The sequence below is a fragment of the Phaseolus vulgaris genome, chromosome 11, assembly GCF_000499845.2.
Source record: "Phaseolus vulgaris cultivar G19833 chromosome 11, P. vulgaris v2.0, whole genome shotgun sequence".
In the NCBI taxonomy this organism is placed as follows: domain Eukaryota; kingdom Viridiplantae; phylum Streptophyta; class Magnoliopsida; order Fabales; family Fabaceae; genus Phaseolus; species Phaseolus vulgaris.
In genome coordinates, this window is record NC_023749.2 from 47,902,131 (window position 1) to 47,929,189 (window position 27,059).

The window sequence follows — 27,059 nt, forward strand, 5'->3', positions numbered from 1 at the left end:
GTGGCTTGCTCAATCAACATTGACATAACAAATTATTTTCTTATTTTCTTTTCCTTTATATAATCTCCGTACCTTATTGCATTTTTATGCATATAAAACTGTGTATAAAATATCTTAATGAGTATTATAAGGGGTTATGAATTGATTTATTGACATTGTAATCCATAAGATATTGGAGAAATTGCTATCTCCTTATTCTTCTTTTAAACCTTCTCAAGAGTATAAACATAATCTTTTAAAGCTCAAGAAAGAAGTAGTAGCATCAAATGTTTTCAATACTTGGTTATGTGCACATTACATCTAATTATCCCCCCAAAAGAACTATGATGATACAAAATAATGGTGGTGTGTACTCCAATCATTCTCCTTCTTCATCTTTTTCAAGTAATAGTGTGAATAAATTAACTTATAAGGAAGGAGATTATTAACTGTGAGGTGTATACTTGTGCATGAATGAAAGAATTTTGTTGATACAGGAAAAATATATTTCTTACAAGATGTTTCATCAATAACAAACTTTGCAAGAGTGATTATTGATAGAGAAATTGCAAAAATGTTACAATTAAAAGAATGACGAAGAAGCTTGAACTACCCATTTTTTCTCACTTAACCTTACAAGTTACAATGGCTAAGAGAAGAAACAAGAAGATTAAAATAAACAAATTTTTTATGTAAGTTTGTATTATTTGTTTTTTGTAAAAATATATTGCAAAAGTTTTTCCGCATTTGAACTTAAGAGAATATGAGTTATTCATTCAAATGATTGATATGAATTAAGAAATATAAAGACACCTTAAAATCCATTTTTAGATACCAATTTTAGAGATAAAAAATAATTGGTTTCTATATTAACTAAATTAGATACTATTTTAGAGACTAAAAAAATTATTGGTATCTAAACTAGTTTCTATTATTGAAAAGTAATTTCTAAATTAGTATCTAATTAGCTACCTAGATTTTAGTTACCAATTATATCAAATAGCAAATAAAGAGATATGCAATAAATCAATTAATAACTTAACAACCTACAAATCTGGTAACCATGAGATAAATCAGGTAATATCTTAACACCCTACAAATCTGGTAACCATGAGATATATAAGGTGATCTTGTTTTATTAAAGATACGCATCAGATACGGTCTATAAGCAAAATAACCCACTATGAACATTATAAATAAACATTGTCACACAAGATTAAGGTACACTTTTATCAATATATCAATCACTCTTATACAAAACACTTACTTGATCGTTGGAGAACCTTCTGCAGGTTAACTCTCAACCAAGTATTAGAGAGCAAATATGAGAAGGAGTAGGAGAAACGGCCGAGCACTAAGGAGCGAGTATGAGAAGGAGGAGCGACCGAGGGATTAGAGACAATTGTTCAAGCCAAGTACTATCTAGACCTTATCAGTCTATACAAGTACAATTGGCACCCACTATGGGGTTGAGATAGATTCGAAGAACAACAAATGGTTTCAACAAGGCAGATGACAAACGAGAGAATGACAGAAACCGAACAAGTAGCTATGTTCCAAACCTTACAAAGAGAGATGGTAGAAATGCGTCAGAAGAACAAGAAGAAGATATAAGCCCTTTGCCAGAAGAATGAGAAGGAAGTATGAGTCCTCTGAGAAAAAAATGACTAGATGAAGCAGCAACTAGCCAGGATCAAACCCAGAAACGGACAAGGGCCTTGAAGGCCAGATCTAGAGGTTAAAAGTCCACTATTCAAACCAGGGCCTCAAGGGTCAGATTCAGAAGCTGAAAGACAACCCTCCGCGGAGAGATCCGAGAATACACAAAATTAGGAGAGGACAACCATCGTTCGATCTCAGACTCATCAATCCTCCAAGAAACATTCAGAGCGTATTCTTCTTCTAGAGAACGAACCAAAAGAACACCCCTTTACTGATGAAATCATGGAAGCACAACTCTCTCCTAATTAGAAGGGGCTGAAAATCGATTGATACAGCAATAACACTGATCAGGGCGAACATATGGATGTATATAAGACTCAAATGAGCCTTTATACATCAACTACTTGGTGTTGTGTCGGGTATTCCCCACCTTACTAAAAGAAGTGACACTTAGTTGGTTCACAAGGCTTCCCCCTAACTCGGTGGATTGCTTCATAGCACTTTTGTCCAAGTTTGGTAGTTAGTTTGAAACCACTCGATCGCATCATCTCACATCCATTGCACTTGTTAACATACGACAAGAAAAAGGTGAATCACTCTAAACCTTCATGGAGAGATTCAATAAGTTATCTTTAAATATCCAAAATCTGAGTTCGGAAGTGGCCATGCATCATTTGGTCACAACCCTAGGGTCAAGACGTTCGCCAACAGTCTATGCAAAAAGCCAGCAGCTAACTTAGGCGAATTGAGACAACTAGTGACAAAGTTCATGCAACAGAAAAATTGCGTGATTATCGCTATCAAGTATGAGCAGAGAATGGTGGAGATGAAGGAAAAGAGAAAGATTGAGGTGGCCAACACACACCCAGAAGAGAGTTTGTGCACCATTAATTATTAACACTATCACTTCTTACCTCGAAGCACCCAACGGTCACATCTAGGCTCTTCTAGATGAATCTCCCTCAAGCCTGGGGGCAAGTGTATCGATCAGAGTTGAATGAGCCGCGTCACTTGGCTTCGGTGACTGACCGATCAAATGAACTGATTATATTAAATAACAAATAAAGAGATACATGATAAATCAAGTAAACTCTTAACACCCTACAAATCTAGTAACCATGAGATAAATCAGGTTATATCTTAACACCATACAAATCTGGTAACCATGAGATAAATCAGGTAATATTGTTTTATTAAAGATATGTATCAGATACAGTCCATAAGCAAAATAGTTCACTATGAACATTATAAATAAACATTGTCACATAAAGAGTAAGGTACGCTTTTATCAATATATCAATCACTCTTATACATAACACTTACTTGATCGTCGGAGAACCTTTTGTAGGTTAACTCCCAACCGAGTATCAGAAAGCGAATACGAGAAGGAGTAGGAGGAACAACCAAGCACCAAGAAGCGAGTACGAGAAGAAGGAGTGACCGAGGGATCAGAGACATTTATTCAATTTGGTAACAAATACTATCTAGACCCTATCAGTCTATACAAGTATAGATTCTAAATTTGGTATTTATAACCTTGATAGTTAATTATATACTAAATTAGAAACTATTTATCAATAATAGAAACTAATTTAGATACCAATAATTTTTTTAGTCTCTAAAATAGTATCTAATTTAGTCAATATAGCAACTAATTATTTTTTGTCTCTAAAATTGGTTTCTATTTATTGATTATCTTGTAGTGTTAGGGGAGGTTAAGATGGTATAACCCGAAAGTGGTTTTGTGTACTCTTTGTAACCATGAGTGATTTGTATACTCTTGCAATCATTAATTTGATTAGTGGAACCTCTTGAGAATTTTTCTTAAGAGAGAACTAACGTAGCCATGAGTTTAAGTGAACTGGTATAAAATATGTTTGTACTATTTCTATTGCTTTTGTGCTAGACAGTATAATCTATTTATCTACTAAAAGAGTCTAGGCTCTATTCAACTCCCTTCTAATCTCTGTGGTTAGTTCTTAGCAAGGCTAGAGGCATGATCTAACAAATTGTATGAAGAGCTATAAATAAGCCATAAACTATCTATTCTTGTTCAAGGGAGAAAGGTATGACTACTAGAAGCTCATGAAAAGTACAAAAATAATTTTTTATATATTTTTATTATATATTTAGATTATCGTTCATATTTAAACCTTTGTATACAAGTTCTTCAAAAACATTTTTGTGACAATACCTTTATTAAACATCTAAAGGATAGTCATTAGACTCTTTGATAGTTCATTTGTTTTCCAATAAACTGTGAAAAGTTTTCATAATTTTATTAAATATCTTGTAAAGTTAACTTGTTTTTTCATAGAGATTAGGCATACAAAACTTTCCTACTTGGGCAATATCTGCAAAAGTTTTTCTAATATAGACAATGTTGGTAAGTTAATAAGGTTGGTAGTGTTCAAGAAGTTGTTTGAGTAAAATTCAAAGCTTATGCACAATTTCTACATGTGATATATAGTTGGAGGGCTCATTTCTGTCCTAGTATTTTAAATAAGCAAAGTAATAAATAGGATTCAAATAGTTGAATCTTACTCACATATTTTGAAGAGATGAACTTTTTTGCCTCGGCAGAGTGCCACTTAGCATGTTATTTCCAAGAAACCTGTAATTGGATAAAAACAAAACATCCTTTAAACCTTGTTAGATGGGATATCAAAAATACAATGTATGACATGTCGGAATGCAATATGGCAACAACTTACACGTAAGAGAGTGAACTCGAGTTGAAAATTGATTCTGGAATGTGTCCTGAGATGTTATTAAAGCTTAAATCCCTACCAATAGCCATCAAAATATATATTAAAGATATGGATACAAAACCTTATAAAAAAAAGTTAATATTGATGGTGTCTTTTTTAATTCTTAGTTGTTTATCTTTGTAGAGGTGAATAACCTTTATTTTGTCTTTGTCTGTTATGATTCTAGTATTTATTGATTGATTAGACTATTTTTTTCTTTGGCTAGACCTAGAACGGGTGTGTACACCTTGTATATATTCAGACTATTCGTTATTATTTCAAAACAATAAAAAAGATATTCATTTTCATATCCTTTGTCTTTTTATTCTTTTTTTCATCTTTGTTCTTTTTTGTTCATATTTGTTCTATTTTATAATATGGTATCAGAGCCATTTAAAGTCTATCCTAACAAGTGTTTGTTGGGCCTATTGTGTCACCCGCTATCGGGCCGTTATCGGACCACCCATAATATATTGTCCCATGCACGAGTTGTCACTCTCGGTGGGAGGAGGGTGTGTTGGAGATCCCACATCGACTAGAGATGAGAATATTTCATTGTATATAAGTGGGTACAAACCTTATTCTATGAGCCGGTTTTATGGGATTGGGTTAGACTTAAAGTTCACTTCCTAATAATATAATTTTTTTTAATCTTTTTCAAATACGGCATAACTATAACTATAATACAAGATACTAGTTTCTATTTTGCAAATAAAATATTGATAATAATGTAGTACTTATTTTACAATATCCCTTATATAACTAGTTAGTAATTTAATTAGAGACAAATTATAGTGTAACACTTGAATGTCATTCTTATCTAGTTTAACACAAGCACATGTAATACTCACAATTGAGTCAAATTTTGAAACTCTCCAACGAAGGATGGAATTGAACCATTAATATTGTTATTCCTTAGTTCTCTGCAAAAATTATAGAATTTTTTTTTTAATTGCACTGTGGAAGATATATAACAAGTAAACGAACTCGGTTTGCATTGTAGGAAAACCTGTGTTCATTAGTAAAGTCAAGGGACTCACAATATAGCTAAAGATTTCATATTCCTTAGAAATTCTAGTGAGGAGCTCCCGTTGGACATGTCACTTATTCTCCTACATTCATATCACACATTATTTATTAACATTCATCAATTAACATTAATCATAGAAGAAACTAGTGATCATACTCACAACTCTGACAAAGAAGTCAACTTGAAAAATGATGAAGGTATTGAGCCTTTAAAAGAATTTCCCTGAAACCTCCTATTAAGACACATCAATAAATTTTAATAAGTAAAATATATTTAGGGTAGACACTTAAAGACCTTCAACATCAATAAATTATGAATATATATATATATATACTAAAAAATCATTAAATAAAAATTAATTTTAAAAATAAAAAATAATTAATTGTTATAGTGACTAAATTAGAAATAATTTTGAAGACTAAAAAGATTTTTGGTTTCTAAATTAGTTTCTATTATTGTTAAATAGTTTTTAAATTAATATCTAATTAGCTACCAAGGTTTTAACTACTAATTATTTAGATTCTAAATTTGGTAGCAAAAACTTTGGTAACTAATTAGATACTAACTTGGAAACCATTCAACAATAATAGAAACTAATTTAAAAACTAAAACAAATTTAATTTCTAAAATGATCTCTAATTTGATTACTATAATAACTAATTATTTTTTTTTCTTTAAAATTAGTTTTTAAGGAATGATTTTCTTGTAGTGATATGAGATGAATATAATATCTTCGATTCGAATCTTAAAGACAAGTATAATTATAAGATCTTTCTACTTATATATTATTATTTTATTTATTTTTATTTCATGTGAAACTTTTAACAGACAAATAATCTAAAAGAGAGAGTTGAGTTGTAATGTTATCTTACAAGACTTGAAGCTTAGACCAATTCCCTATGAAGTCTGGTATTTGGCCTCCGAATTCCAAGTCTGAAGCCCATCTGAAATGAATAGAAAAACCTTTGTTACGGTAGAAGTTCCTTTTTTAAATCAATTATCATAAGGTACATAAGAGAATAGGAATAATTTACACTCTCTCCAAATTTGTAAGCTTTGCAAATGTGGAAGGAATTGGACCACTGATTCCTGAACTATCAAAATACCTACAATGAAATCATTCTTTTTATTCTCTTGTAATCACAATAATGAGGTATTGTATATAACTTTTTAACAACTAATTCTGAATTAAAAGACCAAAGCATTGTTCAACAGTATCAGCTTATAGACAATAATAAAGAACCACTTTTTGCTTCAATAATTCTAACTCAAGAAAAATTTATGTCAGATATGTCAGATAAACAATATTTTGGCATACAAGAAAACAATGCTTATATATATATGTGTGAATTTATGGATTTAGAAGTATAGTAAAAGTGTTTATTATAGATACTCACAGTTCTTCTAACTTTGTCAGTTTCCCAAGTTCTGGTGGAAGAGATCCTGAAAACTTGTTTGAGGAAAAAACCCTACAAATATAACAAAAAAATCTCAACAGTGCCATCTACAGAAATTTCTCATGACACCATCTCATAACTTGGGTTTATACAGTTTGAAACTTATAAACTTATTACTTAACTCAATTCTAATTGAATACACTAATTTTTTTTTTTTTTTTTTTGGTACAGGTGAGAACCGAACAAGCAACACTCGGTCTTGGGGATCGAACTTAAAATACATTTAAATTAATTATAATAAATAATAAGGCAGTTAAAAAAACTTTCTGAGAATTAAGGTCACATCCGACTAAAATCGGGTAAGGTCCTAGGAAATCAGGAAACCTCCTTAAAAATAAGTTAACACTAATATTTGATAGATTCGACTCATCACAATAGATAATTCATGGTCAAACATTATAAATAAACCATTTGCAAAGGAGTAACGTATGCTTCTAATCAGTTTCTAATATACACTCTAAGTATTGAGTACTTCGTCGGAGTATCTTTTGTAGGTCAACACCGATCGAGTGAGGAACAAATCTTAAAGTATTGAGGAGTAATTAGGGAGCAATCGAACAACCAACATCAACAACAATTGTTACAACAAATCTCACATACTATCTAGGTCAATCTCAAATACTATCTAAGTCCATTTTATTTATATAAGTACAATTTTAACTTAATTCAACATAACTCAACTTAACTAACAAAATATAATTAAGTTACAAAGAATGCAACTTATTTAAATATTTATTTATTATATTGACTAATTTAGATAATATTTTATAATTTATTTTTTAACTAAAATAGTTGATATTATTCATAAAAAAAGTTATAAACTAGTTTCTAAATTGATATCCAACATTAGTCGTTTATGTTTCAGCTACTAATTATTTTAGATTATAAATTATTCTTTATGGAGACTAATTTATAATGTAAAGTAATTAAAACCTTGATAGTTAATGTTAGATACCAATTTAGAAACTAGCTTATAAATTTTATTAATAATAGAAATTACTTTAGATATAAATAATTTTTAGTTTATAAAATGACATCTAACTTACTTAATACAATATCTAATTATTTTTTTTCTCTAAAATTAATTTTTATTTAATAATTTTCTTGCAGAGTATGTTTACCATTTACAATATCTTTAAAATACTAATTTTAACATTTTAAAATATATCAAAAAAATTGATATATCAAGATCAATGTACTTTAAAGACAAAAAATACCAAATATTCCACCAACAATTGGATTAGTGACTACAATGATTTTTTAAAAAAACCATTAAATAAAAATCAATTTTAAAGATAAAAATAGTTAGTTGTTATATTGACTAAATTAGATAATACTAAAAAATTATTGATATCTAAATTAGTTTCTATTATTGATAAATAGTTTCTAAATTAGTATCTAAATTAGTTTATATTATTGATGAATAATTTCTAAGTTGGTATCTGATTAGCTACCAACTTTAGAATATAAATAACTAGTAGTTAAAATCAATTATTAAGAACTAATTTAAATATCAATCATTTTTAATCTCTCAAATAGTATTTAAATAACAATTAATTATTTTAATTTCTAAAATTGATTTGTATTTTCGTATTGATACTTGATAAGTAGTGGGAAAAAACAAGTTAAAGTAAATATGACCTACAATGCTTTTAACTGTGAAAGATTTCCCAATTCCTTTGGGAGCTCCCCTGCTAAATTATTCGTTGCAACGGACCTAACAAAGAATAAAACTAAATGTTAGAAGTCATGTGTCTAAAGATTAAATACAAATAAATTAATGAACTGAACTTCTTCAATGTGCCTTACAAGTATTGCATACGAGTTAGATTTCCAATGGCTGCAAGTAGAGAACCCGTCAAGTAATTTTGTGCAATAAATCTGCTTTCAAATGGATGGAACTTATTATATAAAATAAATAAAATGTCTAGCTTAAGAACAATGAACCGAAAGCTAAAAATGCATCAAAATAATTGTATATAATCATTGAATCACAAATAATAACACTAAGCTAGCTATACAATTGGTTCACGATGGATCAATAGATTTTACTTGTTCACATGGGTTTCTTTAAGTACTTTTATTTGTACAGAATATAATTATCTCATTAGCTCTAATAAAATAGTTTGAAAACACAAAAACCTCAATTTACAATCCTCATTGTTGAACGATTTCTTGAGTCTAAACTACGCTTTACATTTAACTTGGTTTTGGATTTGACAGTACAATTGATATCATCATAACACAAATTATTTCAACTAAACTTCAAATATATAGCCATTGATAAGTTAGACCAGACTTACGTAATCAATATTTGTAACAAAAGAAATAAGAGGTTGAACAATTTTATTTTTTATAAAATTATTTTTAAAACTTAAATAATGACATTAAAGTTCCTAAATGTAAATCAATGGACGATTAAAAGTTTGTTATATTGGGTTGTTCAAACTTAAACATATAAACCATATTAGCTATCACCCAACTAGAGGTTACAACCTATATTACTGGTGCAAAAATGCAAAACAAGTGCGACTATTTTACTTTTATAAGGACGGTTATATAGTTGTATTTGATGAGCACGCATTCGTAAATTAAAGCGATAAGAATGCGGCTTTGTAGCCGCATAATAGCCGTCCTTGTAAATAATGTTTATTCCCATATAAATTAACATGTTCAATTATATATACCCAACCAGACAAATACATAAATTCAGAGAATCAAATTGTTTATATTGATCAAAATGTATTACAACCACTCATAAAAGAAATTCAAAAAATTTAAAACACCACCAACCTTAAGTGTGAAGGAAACGTTGGTAGTAGAAGCAGCAACGAACAAGGAAGCAGCGACGAAGCAAACCAAAAGACACACAAGAACAAAATGTAAGAAAAACGAAAAAGATTTATACACCATTGGAGAAGAAGAAAGAAAACTTAGAGAAACTTACAAAGGCACCAATACAAAATGCATGAAGTTGCAGAAGAAGAGATGAACACAAAGCGCAAACGCGAGCAGGAACAGTGCAAACGCGAAACGAATAGGAGAAAGAAAATATGAAAGAGTGTGGCACGCTTCAAAAATTAGGGTAAAAAAGGATTTACAAGGGCGACTAAAGGTAAAACTGCATTCGTAAATCAAAACGCTTGATTTACAAAGGCGACTTTACCTATAGCCGCCCTTGTAAATCAAAGCCTTGTAAATGAAAGCGTTTTGATTTACAAGGGCGGCTTTACCTATAGCTGCCCTTGTAAATCAAAGCCTTGTAAATGAACTTAATTTCAAAAATGCCACTGCGTTTTTAACGAAAGCGTTTGAGCGCGAAGCTGCACTAAATAAACCATATTTGTTTCTACATTTTGCACTAGTGTATGAACCAGAAAGTGGTCAAGTTTCTATTACCAGAGATGTTATCCATAATGAAAATGGAAGTTGGAATTGGAATTCAGTCTTTAATAAAGCTCAACTAAAAATACTATTAGAATAACTATTAGTTGCATCCACTGCCAACAATGATTCTAATGTGATGAGAACATCATTAAGACTCAATAGTCAAGTTGAACCTATTGAGTTTGACAAGCAGTGACAAAGGAGGAGTGGGTAACAACTAATAAGGAGGAGGAGATCAACTCTATAAAGAAGAATCAAACCTGTGAATTAGTGAATTCTCTTTCAAATAAGAAACATAAAGCACTCAAACGGGTCTATAAAATGCAAGTTAACCCCCAAAGGAGAAGTGATGAAGCATAATACTTAACTTGTAGTACAGGATTTTTCTTAAAAAAAAAGTCGAATTGATTATGATGAAGTTGATTGAAACTCTCAGTTTGGTTGTAGTTATTGTAACTAATGCTAATTGATGAGTGCATCAACTTGATGTTAAGTTTGCATTCTTCAGTGGTCCATTGGAAGAAGAGGTTTATGTGCTTCAACCATGGGGTTTGTAGTTATGGGTGTATAAGACATATGAAAGATGGTTGATCCTATACACTATAAAAAAAGTGTTTGTTTAATAAGTAGATTCATGCAAGAACCAAGCTAGTATCACTTGTTTGATGCAAAGGATATTGAGTATGTGCAAGGGATAATTGATTTTGGAATGTTATTCCAATGTAGAACCAAAAATATTGGAATTCTGATTGAGATAGTTGTAGAGGCAAAAGTGATAGAAAAAGCTTTGTTAGGTATATCTTATTCTATGGAGCTCAAATCAATTGGTCCTTTACAAGGTAATATGTTGTAATGTTATCATGTTATGAGACATATTAAAACCTTTGAAATGTCATGTTAAGTACTTAGGTGATTTGTTGAAAGAATTACAGGTAATTTTTTTTAGCAAATTAAACTTGTTGGTAGATAATAAATCTACATTTTTCTAAAAAGACATTCATCATCTTGTAGAAGGAGCAGACATATAGAAATAAGGATTTACTTCTTATGGGAACAATTCAAGAATGAGATGTTGAAGATTGAACACTGCAAAACTAAAATTTAGTTTGCATACTGATAAGTGTTAATTTGTAGTAATTTTTATTTTTCGATAGGCATGTAATTTGTGTAGAATATGTGTAAAAACTAGTGAAAAATATGCAAAGAAATTTGAGGAATCCTTGACTCTGGAATCTCAAGAAGCCCAAAAATTATTTAAGGATGAAGAAAGACAATTCACTGAGCGGGTTGGCATGCGATGAACAAATGATTAAATCCCTTTAAATCCCATTCAAAAAAATCTATAAATAGGGACCTTAGGACAATGTTCAAAGCATCGAGAGGTCTAGCGAAATTGAGAGGCATTAAGAGCCACTGAGAAACAGTGAGAATACTTGAGAAATAAAGTAGAAAAAAAATCATGTGAGATCCAGAAAAAGGTTTAGATATAGAGATTTTGCTTGCTTAGACTCAGAAATTCTGAACTTCATAATCAATCAGGCTACAAGGAAAAAACCTCTTAAAAAGTGAAGACTAATCTCTAGAGAATGAAATCTTGAAGCCTAAGCTAGCCACAACACTTGGGGATCCATGTTTATTGTACTTTAGCCTCTCATACTTGAACTTTCACAGTAAGAATTTATTATGAGTTGTTAAATCTATTTTGTTGAGATTCAATGGAAATGTGATATTTTTGGAGTTATTGTTGTTTATAGATGCATCTTTCTATTTGAGATTCAAATTCCTTGGGTCTGGTAGTATGCTTGATGCTAAATGGTGAGGAACGACCATTGATTATCCATATAGCATGAATAAGGCCGAAAGACGAGTTCATGTATATGGACCCTGTTCAACCAGTCATAGGATTCAATGATCACAGAACGCGGAGATTATGCTGAATTGTTCCTTCTAAATGCATGAATAAGCCATAACAGTGACTTATTGTCCTAAATAACCTTGTGCAAGAGATCAACTTGGTTTGGCCATAAGGAACAGGGAGCTTGAATAAACATTGCATTTATAAATAATAATAACAAAGAAAATTCATAAACCTATTTCAATCTCAACATTTGTGCTATATTGTTATTTCCTTCCTTCAATTATTTGTCCTAACTTCACCTCTCAATCTAAATATTTAGTATTATTATTATTAGTTATTTATAAAAGATTATATGCAAATCATTTCCAAATTTCGTATCACTTTAACTTGAAAGATAATTCTACTTTGATAACGTTAATTCTCTATGGATTCGACAACCTCAACTGTACTACAGTTGACTCGATCCGTTTGTCGAGTAAAAGAATTGAGACTTAACTTAGTCCACCACCACATTCTTGTTTAATGGAATACATTATAAAATATATCAATATATTTATGTTTCAAAAAAATAAATAACTTGTAGACAAAGTTAGAAGGTAACTTACTAGAACTCTTCATTATTGTGATTAATATGTTTTTCATCATAAATCATTGATTTCATTGTCTTCCGTCCAATAATAAATTTGTTAATTCTAATATTAAATACTTCAAAAATTCTATATGAAATCATGAGTACATGAAAATTAAACTAAGATAATAATAATAATAACAATAATAATAATTAAAAGCATAAGAAAACATACAAATTGGTGAGATAAGTGAGACTCCATAACTCTTCTGGAATTTCACCAGCCACGTTCAGTGCATAGACTCTCCTGTGCCATTTTAAAAAAATCCCAAAAAACAAGTGAAAATTATATTGCTTGTAATTATAATAAGCTTCCAACTTCGATGTACATCATGTTAAAGAAGAAATGAACGGTATATTTAATAAAATGGTGTATTACAAATATTTTTTTTTGCTTATATAGCTATTAATAAACTTGTAAAACTTTGAATTATTTTTAATACTTCTCCTTAATTCAAAGTTGCAATTACACAATAATTCCAAAATAATGCCTTAAATCTAGTTTCAAAGTCTTAGTAAGCATGTTTTTAAACTAAATTTTAAATTTTAGCTCTACAATGATCAATTTTCAATATCTTGTTCACATATGCTCTTTTAGAAAGTAAAACTTTATTTATATATGTTTGCTTCTTTCATGAGATTTTGGATGCTTTGTTGGATCAATAGTGTTTTATCAGAAATTTTACTTACAATTTTGCACATGTAATTCTATCACCAAAATATATAATCATATTGTTTGATTTATACTTTCAAAGGTTGTAATATACTCAGCCTTAATTCTATCACCAAAATATATAATCATATTGTTTGATTTATACTTTCAAAGGTTGTAATATACTCAGCCTGCTTAATAGGTTCCTTTGTAGAGGATTAAATAATTGGAGGTCCTTTATTGAATATGATGTAATCAAAGGAGTTTTTATATCACTTTTGTCTCCACACCAAATCAAAATATCCAATCAGTTCTAGTTTTACATAAGCTTTACCCTTTGGAATAATTTTTTATAATAAAAAACTTAGGAGTAATATTATAAAATCAATTATCCCTTGCATATACCTCAATATCCTCTTCACAACTAACAATCGAGATTATGTTGGTTCTTACATGAATATACCAATAAGTTTAATACTTAAGTTCAAGTCAAGCCTTGTATTTTACAAGTATTAAGAATTCAAAAATATTTTTGTAGTAAGTAGGATTAACCATATTTTCATATTTGTTTCTTTCTCTAGCATGATTAGATCATTTTCATACTTGGATTGATTGTACAATTGTCCCATACAAAGACATTTTGAGTTGAATTCCCAATAAGTAAGAGAGGAGTTTAAGGTCACTAATATGAAACTCATCATCTTTTCTCCTTTGAAATCAATAATTGCTTTCTCACCAGTTCTAATAATCAAAAGGACATAAACATATAAACTTACAATAATTATTTTCTATTTTCACATCGTCTTTTCAACATTTCAAATAAACTTCATGTTCTAAGGTGCATTTCAAATCCTACATAAGGTAAAAAGTTATCTCCTATTCCAAATTCTTGGTGTTTGTTTAAGGTGATGCAATGCCTTCTTCAATTTGTACACCTTGTTTTCGACACCTTTAACTAAAAATTCCTACAATGAAACACATAAAATTCTTCTTCTAAAGGACCATCGAGAAAGGTAGATTTAAAATCCAGTTGATGCATTGACAAGTTAGCATTAGTTTCAATATTTACAAGCAATTTGACAGTTCCATTTACATCTAATGGTGCATAAACATTACCACAATTAATGTTGTCTTTTTGTATAAAATCTTATGCGACAAGTCTTACCTTGTGCTTCACTTCTTCTCCTTTTGGGTTAACTTTCACTTCATAGGCCTATTTTAATGCTATAAGTTTCTTATTTGAATGAGGATTCACCAATCCCAAATTTGATTCTTCTATATGGGGTTTTGATATCCTCCTTCATAGTTGTTAGCCACTCTTCCTTAGTCACTAGCTTATCAAACTCATTAGGTTCAACTTCTGCTATAAATGCAAAAATGAACCAACTCTCACTTATGTGTTAACTATTGAGTCTTGAAACAACTCATAATCCCTCAAAATGTAACGACCATTGATATCCATGATAATCTTCTTACATTAGAATTTTTGTTGATAATTTGTGCAATTAAGAATTCATTTTCTTCTAATAGTATCTTATAAGGGCATGAATGATGAAGTTACACACAACATCTATAAGAATCACAAGAAGTATGCCACGACAAGTTGTTCTTGCTCAACAAAATAATCTTTTGTTCTTTTTATTTTGAATTTTTTGGACTTGTAATTTTTAAGGTATAATAAGGTAGATTAAACTTAGTTGTGCTTCCTCAAGCCTAAGAAGACTTTACAAAGGGCGACCAATATCAAGAAAGGAGTACAAGAAAAGAAAAAAAGAAAAAAAGGCTTTATACAAGGTTCAAAATAGAAGCCCAATTTCAAAAACGCGAATAATATACGGATTATTACATATAGATCAAAATCCGTATATAAAATCAACATTACATACGGATATTTACATACAGATTCTATTCCGTATGTAAATAGAGATTACATACGGATTTTTTCCGTATGTAATTACATACGGATTATATCCGTATGTAATTTTGGCGCCATGAAGCGGGAATTAAAATCCGTATGTAAACAGGTGTTACATACAGATTTTTTCGTATATAATTACATACGGATTTTTCCGTATGTAACTTTGCCACCACCATAAAACAAAAATCTGCACAAATGGGATTCAAACACAAGTTCTTCCAGTCACTAGAGAAAACTTAACCACTACAACATTCAACTTCTTATGTATTATTATGATTTTTATTATACTTATTATTAATAATAATACTAATAATACTAATAATATTAATAATACTAATAATATTAATAATACTAATAATATTAATAATACTAATAATATTAATAATACTAATAATACTAATAATATTAATAATACTAATATTACTAATAATACTAATAATACTACTAATACTAATAATATTAACCAGTACAACAGTCAACTTCTTGTGTATTATTATGATTTTTATTATACTTATTATTAATAATAATACTAATAATATTAATAATACTAATAATACTAATAATATTAATAATATTACTAATACTAATAATATTAACCAGTACAACAGTCAACTTCTTGTGTATTATTATGATTTTTATTATACTTATTATTAATAATAATACTAATAATATTAATAATATTAATAATACTAATAATATTAATAATACTAATAATACTAATAATATTTTATTAATATTAATAATACTAATAATACTAATAATATTAATAATACTAATAATATTAACCACTACAACAGTCAACTTCTTGTGTATTATTATGATTTTTATTATACTTATTATTAATAATAATACTAATAATATTAATAATACTAATAATATTAATAATACTAACAATATTAATAATACTAATAATACTAATAATATTTTATAATACTAATAATATTAATAATACTAAAAATATTTTATAATCCTAATAATATTAATAACATTAATAATACTAATAATATTAATAATAAAAATAATATTAATAATACTGATAATATTTTATAATACTAATAATATTAATAATATTTTATAATAATAATAATATTAATAATACTAATAAAATTAATAATACTAATAATATTAATAATATGAATATAATATTAATTATATTAATAAAATGAATATAATATTAATAATATGAATATAATATTAATTATATTAATAAAATGAATATAATATTAATAATATGAATATAATATTAACAATATTATTAATAACATTAAAAATATTATTAATATTATTAATAATATGAATAATGTTAATAATATGAATATAATATTAAGAATATGAATATTGAATATAATATTAATAATATGAATATAATTTATATTATTATTATTATTATAAATTGTATAAATTATATTAATAATAATATGTATAAATTATATTAATAATAATAAGTTTAAATTATATTACTAATAATATGTATAAATTATATTAGTAATAATCAGTTTAAATTATATTAATAATAATATGTATAAATTAAATTAATAATAATAAGTATAAATTATATTAATAATAATGTGTATAAATTATATTAATAATAATATGTATAAGTTATATTAATAATAATAAGTATAAATTATATTAATAATAATATGTATAAATTATATTAATAATAATATGTATAAATTGTAATAATAATAATATGTATAAATTGTATTAATAATAATAAGTATAATAAAAATGGTAATATGACCAAAAAACTTGTCCGGTCTAGTGGTTGATGCTTCCTTTGTCTCAGGCTTCTAATAATAATAATAATTAAAATAGATAATAATAATTTTTCTTTTTGCATTACATACGAATTTTTGCCCGTATGTAATCCGTATATAAACCTGTTTTACATATGGATTTTGGGTCTTATATACGGATTTTGGTTGTATGTAATTCCAATTTTTCTTGTAGTGTTTAAAGTGGTCAACATTTGTTCAAGGGTCAAAATGGACAAGGAAAGCATGTTCAAGAGAGGCAAGAGAAGCATGTGCATGTGCAGGAATGAAAGGCTATTCATGAAATTTGTCCAACTTCCAAAGAATTCCTTTGATTTCTTTTTTGAATTTTGAAATTCAAATTTTCATCCTCTATGGCATTTTGAATTTTCAACCTAGGGTTATAGTGATTTAGAAACCTAGGATACTCTGCCGAATTGAGTTTAAGCTCCATTCACCACTCTTCTTCTAGAGTCAATTGAACCTTCAAAACCTTCATGGCATTGACCAATTCTTAAATATTTTCAAAGTAATCTACAAATGGATTTTTTCTTCTTCATTCTAAGAAGTTCATTTTACCATCTCAACAATCGTAGCTTAACCTTCTTTATCTTTTCTCCCTTACCTTATGTTTTCACCAAAATCTCACATGCTTCCGTTGAGGTAGATGCCCCACAAATATTTTTTAATAACTTTGAATTGACACATTGGTAGTTGAGAAATTGGTAATTGGTATATTAAGTTGTTGTTTCGCTACAATAAGATCATTGAATAAAAACTAATTTTAGAAACAAAAAATAATTAGTTATTATATTGACTAAATTAGAAATCATTTTAGAGTCTAAAAAAATTATTGGTTTCTAAATTAGTTTCTATTATTAATAAATAGTTTCTAAATTAGTATCTAATTAGTTATCAAAGTTTTTGCTACCAAATTTATAATCTAAATAATTGGTAGTTAAATCCTTGGTAGCTAATTAAATATCAATTTAAAAACTATTTAACAATAATAGAATTTAATTTAGAAATCAATAATTTTTTAGTCTCTAAAATGGTATCTAATTTAGTCAATACAACAACTAATTATTTTTTGTCTTTAAAATTGGTTTCTATTTAATGATTTTCTTGTAGTGTTTAAAGTTTAGTTTATATTCCTTAGTTATGTTCTTGGCAAGTTTTACAAAGCTAAATATCACCACCATTATGACATCTTAAGAGCAAACATCTAACCTACAAAAAGAAATCACTACCAGGTCACAACTCTACAAAAAGAATATGAGGAAGAAATGATTTTTGTTGGTTGTTCTCTCTCAATTCTCATATGTTTAAGTTGAACTGACACTACAAGAAAATCATGAAATAAAAACTCATTTTTAGAGACCAAAATAATTAGTTGCAATACTAACTAAATTAGAGACCATTTTAGAAATTAAAAAAAAATGGTTTCTAAATTAGTTTTTATTATTGTTAAATAGTTTCTAAATTGGTATCTAACACTACAAGAAAATCATGAAATAGAAACTAATTTATAGTGACAAAAAATAATTAGTTGTTATAGTGAATAAATTAGAGACCATTTTAAAGACTAAAAATTGTTTGGTTTCTAAATTAGTTTCTATTATTGTTAAATGGTTTCTAAATTTGTATCTAATTAGCAACCAAGGTTTTTGCTACCAAATTTAGAAACTAAATAACTGATTGTTAATTAGATACCAATTTTAGAAATTAAAAAAAAATGATTTCTAAATTAGTTTATATTATTGTTAAATAGTTTCTAAATTGGTATTTAATTAGCAACCAAGGTTTTAACTACAAATTATTTAGTTTCTAAATTTGGTAGCAAAAATCTTGATTGGTAATTAGATACCAATTTAAAAACTATTTAACAATAATAAAAACTAATTTAGAAAGAATGACTCAAAATGAAAGAATGAATGCATCGTATATTTGGCAAAATTGTGTATATTACAGAAAACGATATGATTAGCCTTTCTTATATATGTAGTATCAAAATTTTAAGTTTTGAATTATTCTTATCACAACCACAGATAAATTTGATCTGAAAAACTGAAAAAGTAAAGTTGAGAGAGGGAGAGAGATACAGTGCTGTGATGCGGCAAGTAGTTCCATCGTCAAAGGAACAGTCACATCTGATAAATGGGTTGTAAGATTCAGGGGTGGAGGTACTATCAATGGCTCTTCCACTGCACAATTCACCGCTTATATTCCATATACTTGTGTCTGCTGATATACCCCATTTGCTGAAGATTGAATTTATAGTTCTTGCTGCATTCAGAACTTCACTTTTTCAGGGAAATGCATATTTAGGTTTTAACTACTTTATATTTTAAATTATTCTGTAAACGAATAGAAACTAATTTAGAATATAAAATATTAGTAGTTAAAATTTTTATTTTTTTGTCACCAATTTGCAATAGTTTAACTTTTGCTAATACAAATTAAAAAATAGTTTTAATTTCTTTTTTTTATAAAACTCATGTTAGTATGTACATATTATCACATGAAAAATAAGATAAAAAATAATTATTCTTCCTTTTTTCTTCTCTGTTCTTCTATGTTGTTATTAAAAAAAAGTACATTCTTAATAAAAAAAAATCTCATAAATTTAGATCTTTATAGTTTTAAGAATTAAATTACTTTCCAAATGCTCAATTTCACATTTAATTAAATTAATTATTTATTAATGGTACCTTAAATAATATGTTAGGTGTAGAATTTAATTAAACAATAAAAAAAATATTAAAAATGAATTTAATAAAATTCAATTGCTAAAATATAGAAAAATAATAAGCATAGTAAAATCATGAATAAAAAATTAAAATAAGATTTTTTTTATCAGAAAAAATAGGATTGTAACTGTAATTGATCTAATTGTCAACTTGATAGTTATGCTTCAGCTTTGTAAATATTGAAATTGTTGGTTTATGCATTATGCATTTAATGTTAGACATAAAGTAGATAAAAAATAATAAAGGAATTTGTTTCTTGTGATTATAGCCTTAGTTACTTTAGTTTATTCAAATATGACATGTGCATCATATCTCATACTATATCCGGGACTCCTTTAAACCAAGAGTTAGCCATTGCGTTGATGGTTTGATAGTTATGGTCAATTTTATAATCAACTATTTTTTTATTAATAAAATAAATTAAATTAAAAGTAATATTTCAAGCATATTCTAATCCATATACAATTTTAGTTTATTAAAAAGTTTTTAATGAATTAAAAATTATATAATTTGTATATAATATTAATTTTAAATTATACAATTTGAAAGTCAAAATTGACTTTCAATATTACTATTTCAGGTTGTATATTCCGTTATACTATTTTAAGTTTTGAATTGCATAATTAAAAAAAAATTGAAGGATAAAGAACGAATTTTAATATTTATAGAGGTGAAAAAAATTCATTGGGGCGTAAAAAGAAATTCCCCATGATTAAGGTTAAAACCTACTTTAAGAAAAATATATCGATAAAAAGAGTGCAGTGAGTTTAAATCAAAACGAAAATCCCCATGATTAAGTATAAAACCTACTTTAAGAAAAATATATCCATAAAAAGAGTGCAATGAGTTTACATCACTCATTACTTATCCAACCATGTCCAATAAATTCTTATTCTTTTTTTTGCAAAACTATTTTATTTTGGTTTTCCTAGAGCTGTGAGTTGAGATTTTATTCCAAATTTCTTTCGATATTGTCAACAAACTATTGACCCAAATCCCGCCACCACTATTTGATCTGTTTTGATATTTATTTTCAAGTTCATTTTTTTGGTTTTTGAATCTTTAAACTTTTCAAAGGGTTATGTTTTATGCTTCATTAGGTACACATATCCATATATTAAAATTATTAACAAAATGTGATGAAGTATTGAAAATGACCTATAATTATTGTGTGACAAGGAAGTTGATAGCAAGGGTTTCAACAAGTTAGAGGTGGAAGTCACAATTTAGTGTTTAAAATTTAGAAATTACAATTTAAAACAAAGTGGAAAAAAAATTAATATAATACCCTTCTCTTTTTTAAGTGGATATAGACTAGTAAAAGATTCATTATGTCTTTTTATGAGGATTTGATTATGTAAAAAATTATGTACTACAAAAAAAATTATTAAATAATAACTAAATTTAAAAATAAAATAACTTAGTTAATAAATTATTATTATCTAAAGTGATTTATATTATTAATAAAAATTTATAAAATAGTAACTAATTATTTTATAAATTTTTATTAATAATATAGATATCAATAATATTTTAGTTTATAAAATAATTTTTAATTTAATTAATATAGTAATTAATTATTTTAATTTTAAAATTAATTTTTATTTAATGATTTTCTTTGATGTTATGGTAAGATAAACTTGGTTCTTTAAGTCTATATAAATGCAATTTGTGGGACATCGAAAAGAAACTATAATTCTAAGAGTGTTTGTTGTTAGTTCTGTACTTTTTGCAAAAGTACTCATCTTTAAAGGAATTAGTGGGAGTAAAATACAACATGGGGAAATTCAAATACCATTGTGCCTATTGTGTAAAAAAAAAAAGGCCTTCTTATAACCTGTTGAACTTTAACAAAATCGCATTCGTCTAAGAGAATACATTAGTTACCTAAGAGATATAAACCAAATAGGAAGAAGATGCATTAATTGCTCACATCTCAAAAATGACCCTTTAACCTACCAAGAAGCCACTTGCCCAAAATCATAAATTTGGCAAGAGGTGATGACACACTACAACAAAATCAAATAGAAATTCATTTTTAGATACCAAAATAATTAGTTGCAACACTAACTAAATTAGAGACCATTTAAAAAAACTAAAAAAAAAATGGTTTCTAAATTAGTTTGTATTACTGTTAAATAGTTTCTAAATTGGTATCTAATTAGTTACCAAGGTTTTAACTACCAATTATTTAGTTTCTAAATTTGGTAGCAAAAGCCTTAGTTGATAATTAGATATCAATTTAGAAACCATTTAACAATAATAGAAACTAATTTAGAAAGCAAAAATTTATTTAGTCTCTAAAATAGTCTCTAATTTAGTCACTATAACAACTAATTATTTTTTGCTTCTAAAATTGGTTTCTATTTCATGATTTTCGTGTAGTGAGATCTAAAGTAGAGTTTATGTAGACTCACTGAGAATGAACCTTGGTGGAGCCAACTATATTGACAAAGAGGTGATGAGATCTAAAGGAGTTAATGTAGACTCACCAAGAATGGAGCTTGGTGGAGCCACCTATATTGATCAAATCCATGGCGTGTAAGTGGGGTTTTAAGAAGAAAATTGACATTAACTTTTCATGAAGAGATAAGAATGGTTTGATATCAAAGTTTGATGGAAAATTGATTTATCTATCTCACCCTAAGATACCAACTTCGAGTTCTCAACAAGATTTAAAGGTACTTCAATAGGGGAGGCCAAATTTAAAAGTCCATTTTTTATTATAAAATAGTTATAGTTTTAATGTAAAAAATATTTTCCTATTTTACTCAAATAAATTATATGGGTACTTATTTTTGTGGCAAATAAAAATAATATTTTTTAGGAAGTTATTATAAACACAACAAGAAAATCATTAAATAGTAATCAAATTTAAAGACTAAAAATAATTAGTCACTCTATTGACTAAATTAAATACTAATTTAGAGACTAAAGAATTATTGATATCTAATGTGATTTCTATTATTAATAAAATATTATAAAATGGTTTCTAAATTAGTATCTAAATTAAGTACCAAAGTTTTAACTACTAATATTTTATATTCAAAATTAATCTTTAAAATACTAATTTAGAACACAAATAGTTAGTAGTTACTTGATAACTAGCTAATAGTTAGATACCAATTTAGAAACTATTTTATAAATTTTTATCAATAAAATAACTATTTTAGATATTAATAATTTTTTAGTTTATAAAATTGTCTCTAATTTAACTAATTATTTGGGTATCTAGAATTATTTTTTATTTAATAATTGTAGTAAAATAACATGTTTAATGATGATTTTAATTTGAGCAAACAAAACTAAATTAATTATTCAAAATTAAATCTTACAATCTATTATAAGTTTCTCTTTGAAAAAAAAAATCTTAATGCAACAAGTGTTCAAGTATATGTCTTAACCCCAACGAAATATCTTTTAAAAATAAAACAACTCCAAACTTTAAAATGAAAAATACCTTAAATAATGATTCTAACAATATTATCTTAGTCAACTTGAGATTGGAATAACAAGTATATCCTTTATAAAACTGTCTTAGGGATTAACATTGGGAAAATATTGAAACGTTTTATGAATATGAATAGTCTTAAGCAGCAGAGATATATGTACCATCATGATGGAAAACTTGTTAAAGATAAAGAATTTTCCAGAATTCAGACCTTTTTCCATAGCCACAAATTAACAAGAAAACTAGTCTACTGATTTCCTTTATATGAAAGAACCCTCATAGAGACAGATATGATGATATCATCGCGGTGAGAAACAGAAACAAAAGGAAAAGAGAAAGCACCAACCTTCTGAAGGATCTGTGGTGGCCTCTGCAGCTTGAACTTGTGCAACGTTGACCAAGCAGATGAAGAAGACAAAGAATGCTACACCTTGTGCAAACGACCACTGCACCATGATATCAACTTGGTGTTTGAGGTAAGAATAAAATCCCATAGTTATAGAGAAGACTAGTTATAGTTCGACTAGTCTTTTGAAAAAAGACAGTCAAAGATGGCGTCTATGAACAAACGTCAATAGGGAAACTATTATTTTCATGGACCATAACTATTAATGAGACAGTTTTTTAATAGAAAATATTATATAATAATGAACTGTGATTAAAAAAAAGTATCATAGGAAACTTTTTCAGTCAGAAAATTACACTCTCTTACTGAAAAATTAATAATTACATACAAATAATGTTGTTATATAAGTGCTGAGATGGTCTTATAAGAATGTGTGGCTGAGATCTTTATGGATAAGGTTACTCCAAGGGCTATTCACACTTTTTTAGGTCCAAACCTCTAAAACATATATCAAACCATAGAAGTTAGCAATGGCAACACGTGGTGATATATTGAGATTTGTTTTCATTACTTCTCTCTCTCTCTTGAAGGGTAACACAACCATCACTGTTCAAGGGAGAACATTGTTCAGGGGGAGTCAAGCAAATAGGAACAATGTTATATGAAGGTGACGTCAGTCTAGACTTTTCAATGGAAGAAAGAGAATGCAAGCTAAAGAGTGTTGTAGGGAACGTACAAGGTTATCCATAATAATGGTAAGCCTTAGTGTATGCGATTTAAGGGTGGTGATAACTGGAAGTATATTGAGTTTAATAAGGAATGAAGAGTTAGAGATGTTATGCATAAAATCACTCTTGTTATGATTCTGATCTAGATTGTCGATCTTAAAATCTCAGGATATATTTTAGAAGAAAACAAGTCGGATCGTGGGTGGATTGGAATTTGTCTAAATCAGAGCGATTTGGAAATTCATGGGTTGGATCGGACGATCTTTGGGCCTCCACGATCCATGACTCAGCTCAAAAAAATGAAAATCCAACCTGAATAAAACTAGAAACCCTAATTTGAAAACCCGAAACCCTAATTTCATAACCTCTGTAGCTCGCAACTCTGTTCTTGTCGTCGCTCGTGCGACACGTTTTGCCGCCACTCGCGTCTCCGTTTGTGCGGGCCACTGCTCCACTGTTCGCACACGCATTCATTGCATTTGGGAGATGATTATAATGGCAAAGGGAAAAACTGATCCTGTGTAGAGAAGCATTGTGTTTTTGTTGATGGAAAAAACAAGGAACCTAAGATGTAAATATTGTGAGAAAGTTTTATGAAAGAGGATGATGAAGACAATGAGAAAGATATAGGCAAGTTTCAGAGTGAAGTTACTGAACTTTCCTGCACTTCCTTGCGGCGGCAAGGAACCGTTTATGGCATGAAGGAGAGGAGGCACAAAGACAGAAGGTAGTACAGTGTGAGGGGGCATCTCATTTTTGCATTTAATCGAGCATTAAATGGTTACCCTAATAGTTTTCTGAAATGTTTTCATCTAAATTACAAAAATAGGACGTGGGACAAAACGTTTTCATCAAGTAAAGGAGACTAGTTAAGAATGGGTAGGAGTGATAGTCAATCGTATCTCACAATAAATGATTATTTTATTAGTATTACACACAGTAGCTTTATACTCTTGCCCACATTATACTAATAACCTTAAAATAAACTTTTCTCACCCCTAACATATAAATATGCTCTCTAAGAGACTCAACACTTCCTACTCCAAGTTTGTTCCAGAAACTTCTGCATCTTCTTCTTCACCTCCTCCCACCGTCACAAGCTCCTCCTCTCCATCCATCTCAGAATATCGCCACACTGGGCACGTAACATGGTTCTGCAGCCAAGTGTCGATGCAGTGCGCGTGGAATATGTGCTTACACTGGACAGTCATCTTCACCTCCTCTCCCTCTGCCACCCCCTCCAGACAGATAGTACACTCCCCAGCTGCTTCGGCCACCACGACCACCACCATCAGGGGTCTCGAAGCCACAAGATTCGACACCGCTTGCCCTTGGATGTTTCCGGCCGCGGGGTTCGTCGAGGAGGATCGCCTTCGCATGTAGAAATATACCAAACCGACGAAGAAGAAGATGATGATGAAGACAACGAGAAATATGTATGCAAGTGTTAGACTGAAGCTACTAAGCTTTCCTGCACATCTTCCTGGCGGCGGCAGTAGCGGCGACGAGAAACCTTTAGGGGCACGAGGGAAAGGAGGAACGGTGAACATTATTCGGTGCATGGTTTCTTTTCTAAGATTAACGTTGCTATCTTTTTCCATCTTATGTTCTTCCATCTTATAGAGAGGAATCTTGTCACGGGAATTTTTTATTTTGTAATTTTGTTGATAACTTACATACTACTATAATGAACTCTGCAACTCTAGTTTAACCTCACAATTGGTTGTCCTTTACTTGAGTTTGATTGAGCAGAGATGTTTCAGATGCTATGAAAAATAGAGGATAACTCTAGGATGTGGGACAAAACATTTTCATCAAGTAAAGGAGACTGGTTAAGAATGGGTAGGAGTGATAGTCAATCGTATCTCACAATAAATGATTATTTTATAAATATTACACACAATAGCTTTATACTCTTGCCCATATTATACTAATAACCTTAAAATAAACTTTTCTCACCCCTAACATATAAATATGCCCTCTAAGAGACTCAACACTTCCTACTCCAAGTTTGTTCCAGAAACTTCTGCATCTTCTTCTTTACCTCCTCCTACCGTCACAAGCTCATCCTCTCCACCCATATCAGAATATTGGCACACCGAGCACGTAACATGGTTCTCCAGCCAAGTGTCGATGCAGTTCGCGTGGAATATATGCTTACACTGGACAGTCATCTTCACCTCTTCTCCCTCTACCACCCCCTCCAGACAGATAGTACAGTCCCCAGCTACTTCGGCCACCACGACCACCACCATCAGAGGTCTCGAAGCCACGAGATTTGACACCGCTTGCCCTTGGATGTTGTCGGCCGCGGGATTCGTCGAGGAGGATCGCCTTTGCATGTAGAAATATACCAAACCGACGAAGAAGAAGATGATGATGAAGACAACGAGAAATATGTATGCAAGTGTTAGACTGAAGCTACTAAGCTTTCCTGCACGCACATCTTCCTGGCGGCGGCGGCAGCAGTGGCGGCGGCGAGAAACTTTTAGGGGCATGAGGGAAAGGAGGAACGGTGAATATTCTTTGATGCATGGTCTCTTTTCTAAGATTAACGTTGCTCTCTTTTTCTATCTTATGTTCTTCCATCTTATAGAGAGGAATCTTGTCACGGGAATTTTTGATTTTGTAATTTTGTTCATAACTTACATACTACTATAATGAACTCTGCAACTCTAGTTTAGCCTCACAATTGGTTGTCCTTTA

At 28.9% G+C, this 27,059-nt stretch overlaps 3 protein-coding genes across 5 annotated transcripts in view; all 3 read right to left on the minus strand.

The window, feature by feature from the left end:
- LOC137825778 (probable LRR receptor-like serine/threonine-protein kinase At1g56140) overlaps positions 1–23,790 on the minus strand; it is a 50,500-nt gene extending 26,710 nt beyond the window's left edge. For 2 of the 3 annotated variants that reach the window (XR_011083348.1, XM_068631561.1), the window contains exons 1-13: positions 23,626–23,790; positions 19,181–19,364; positions 12,927–12,998; positions 8,688–8,759; positions 8,524–8,595; positions 6,819–6,890; positions 6,456–6,527; positions 6,294–6,365; positions 5,582–5,653; positions 5,432–5,503; positions 5,243–5,314; positions 4,356–4,427; positions 4,190–4,255 (exon numbers count right to left, since the gene is read on the minus strand). Coding sequence is in view for 2 of the 3 variants with exons in the window: in XM_068631561.1 (XP_068487662.1) it covers positions 4,190–4,255; positions 4,356–4,427; positions 5,243–5,314; positions 5,432–5,503; positions 5,582–5,653; positions 6,294–6,365; positions 6,456–6,527; positions 6,819–6,890; positions 8,524–8,595; positions 8,688–8,759; positions 12,927–12,998; positions 19,181–19,364; positions 23,626–23,773 (1,118 nt within the window). In the remaining variant the exon portion in view is untranslated. Of the gene's footprint in view, positions 1–4,189; positions 4,256–4,355; positions 4,428–5,242; positions 5,315–5,431; positions 5,504–5,581; positions 5,654–6,293; positions 6,366–6,455; positions 6,528–6,818; positions 6,891–8,523; positions 8,596–8,687; positions 8,760–12,926; positions 12,999–19,180; positions 19,365–23,625 lie in introns of those variants that run through there. The other variant, XM_068631574.1, reaches the window with a different exon arrangement.
- A 1,600-nt stretch (positions 23,791–25,390) lies between these two features.
- On the minus strand, positions 25,391–25,969 carry LOC137809144 (RING-H2 finger protein ATL39-like). The gene has a single exon (XM_068610285.1). It carries the CDS (start codon positions 25,967–25,969, stop codon positions 25,391–25,393), a length of 579 nt encoding a protein of 192 aa, XP_068466386.1.
- Positions 25,970–26,353: 384 nt separating this feature from the next.
- LOC137809149 (RING-H2 finger protein ATL40-like) lies at positions 26,354–26,851 on the minus strand. The gene has a single exon (XM_068610289.1). It carries the CDS (start codon positions 26,849–26,851, stop codon positions 26,354–26,356), a length of 498 nt encoding a protein of 165 aa, XP_068466390.1.
- Between the last annotated feature and the right edge of the window lie 208 nt (positions 26,852–27,059).

Bases quoted from the DNA above. Each gene is read 5' to 3' on its own strand.
- LOC137809144 (XM_068610285.1), bottom strand. From the start codon at position 25,969: ATGGAAGAACATAAGATGGAAAAAGATAGCAACGTTAATCTTAGAAAA.
- LOC137809149 (XM_068610289.1), bottom strand. From the start codon at position 26,851: ATGCCCCTAAAAGTTTCTCGCCGCCGCCACTGCTGCCGCCGCCGCCAG.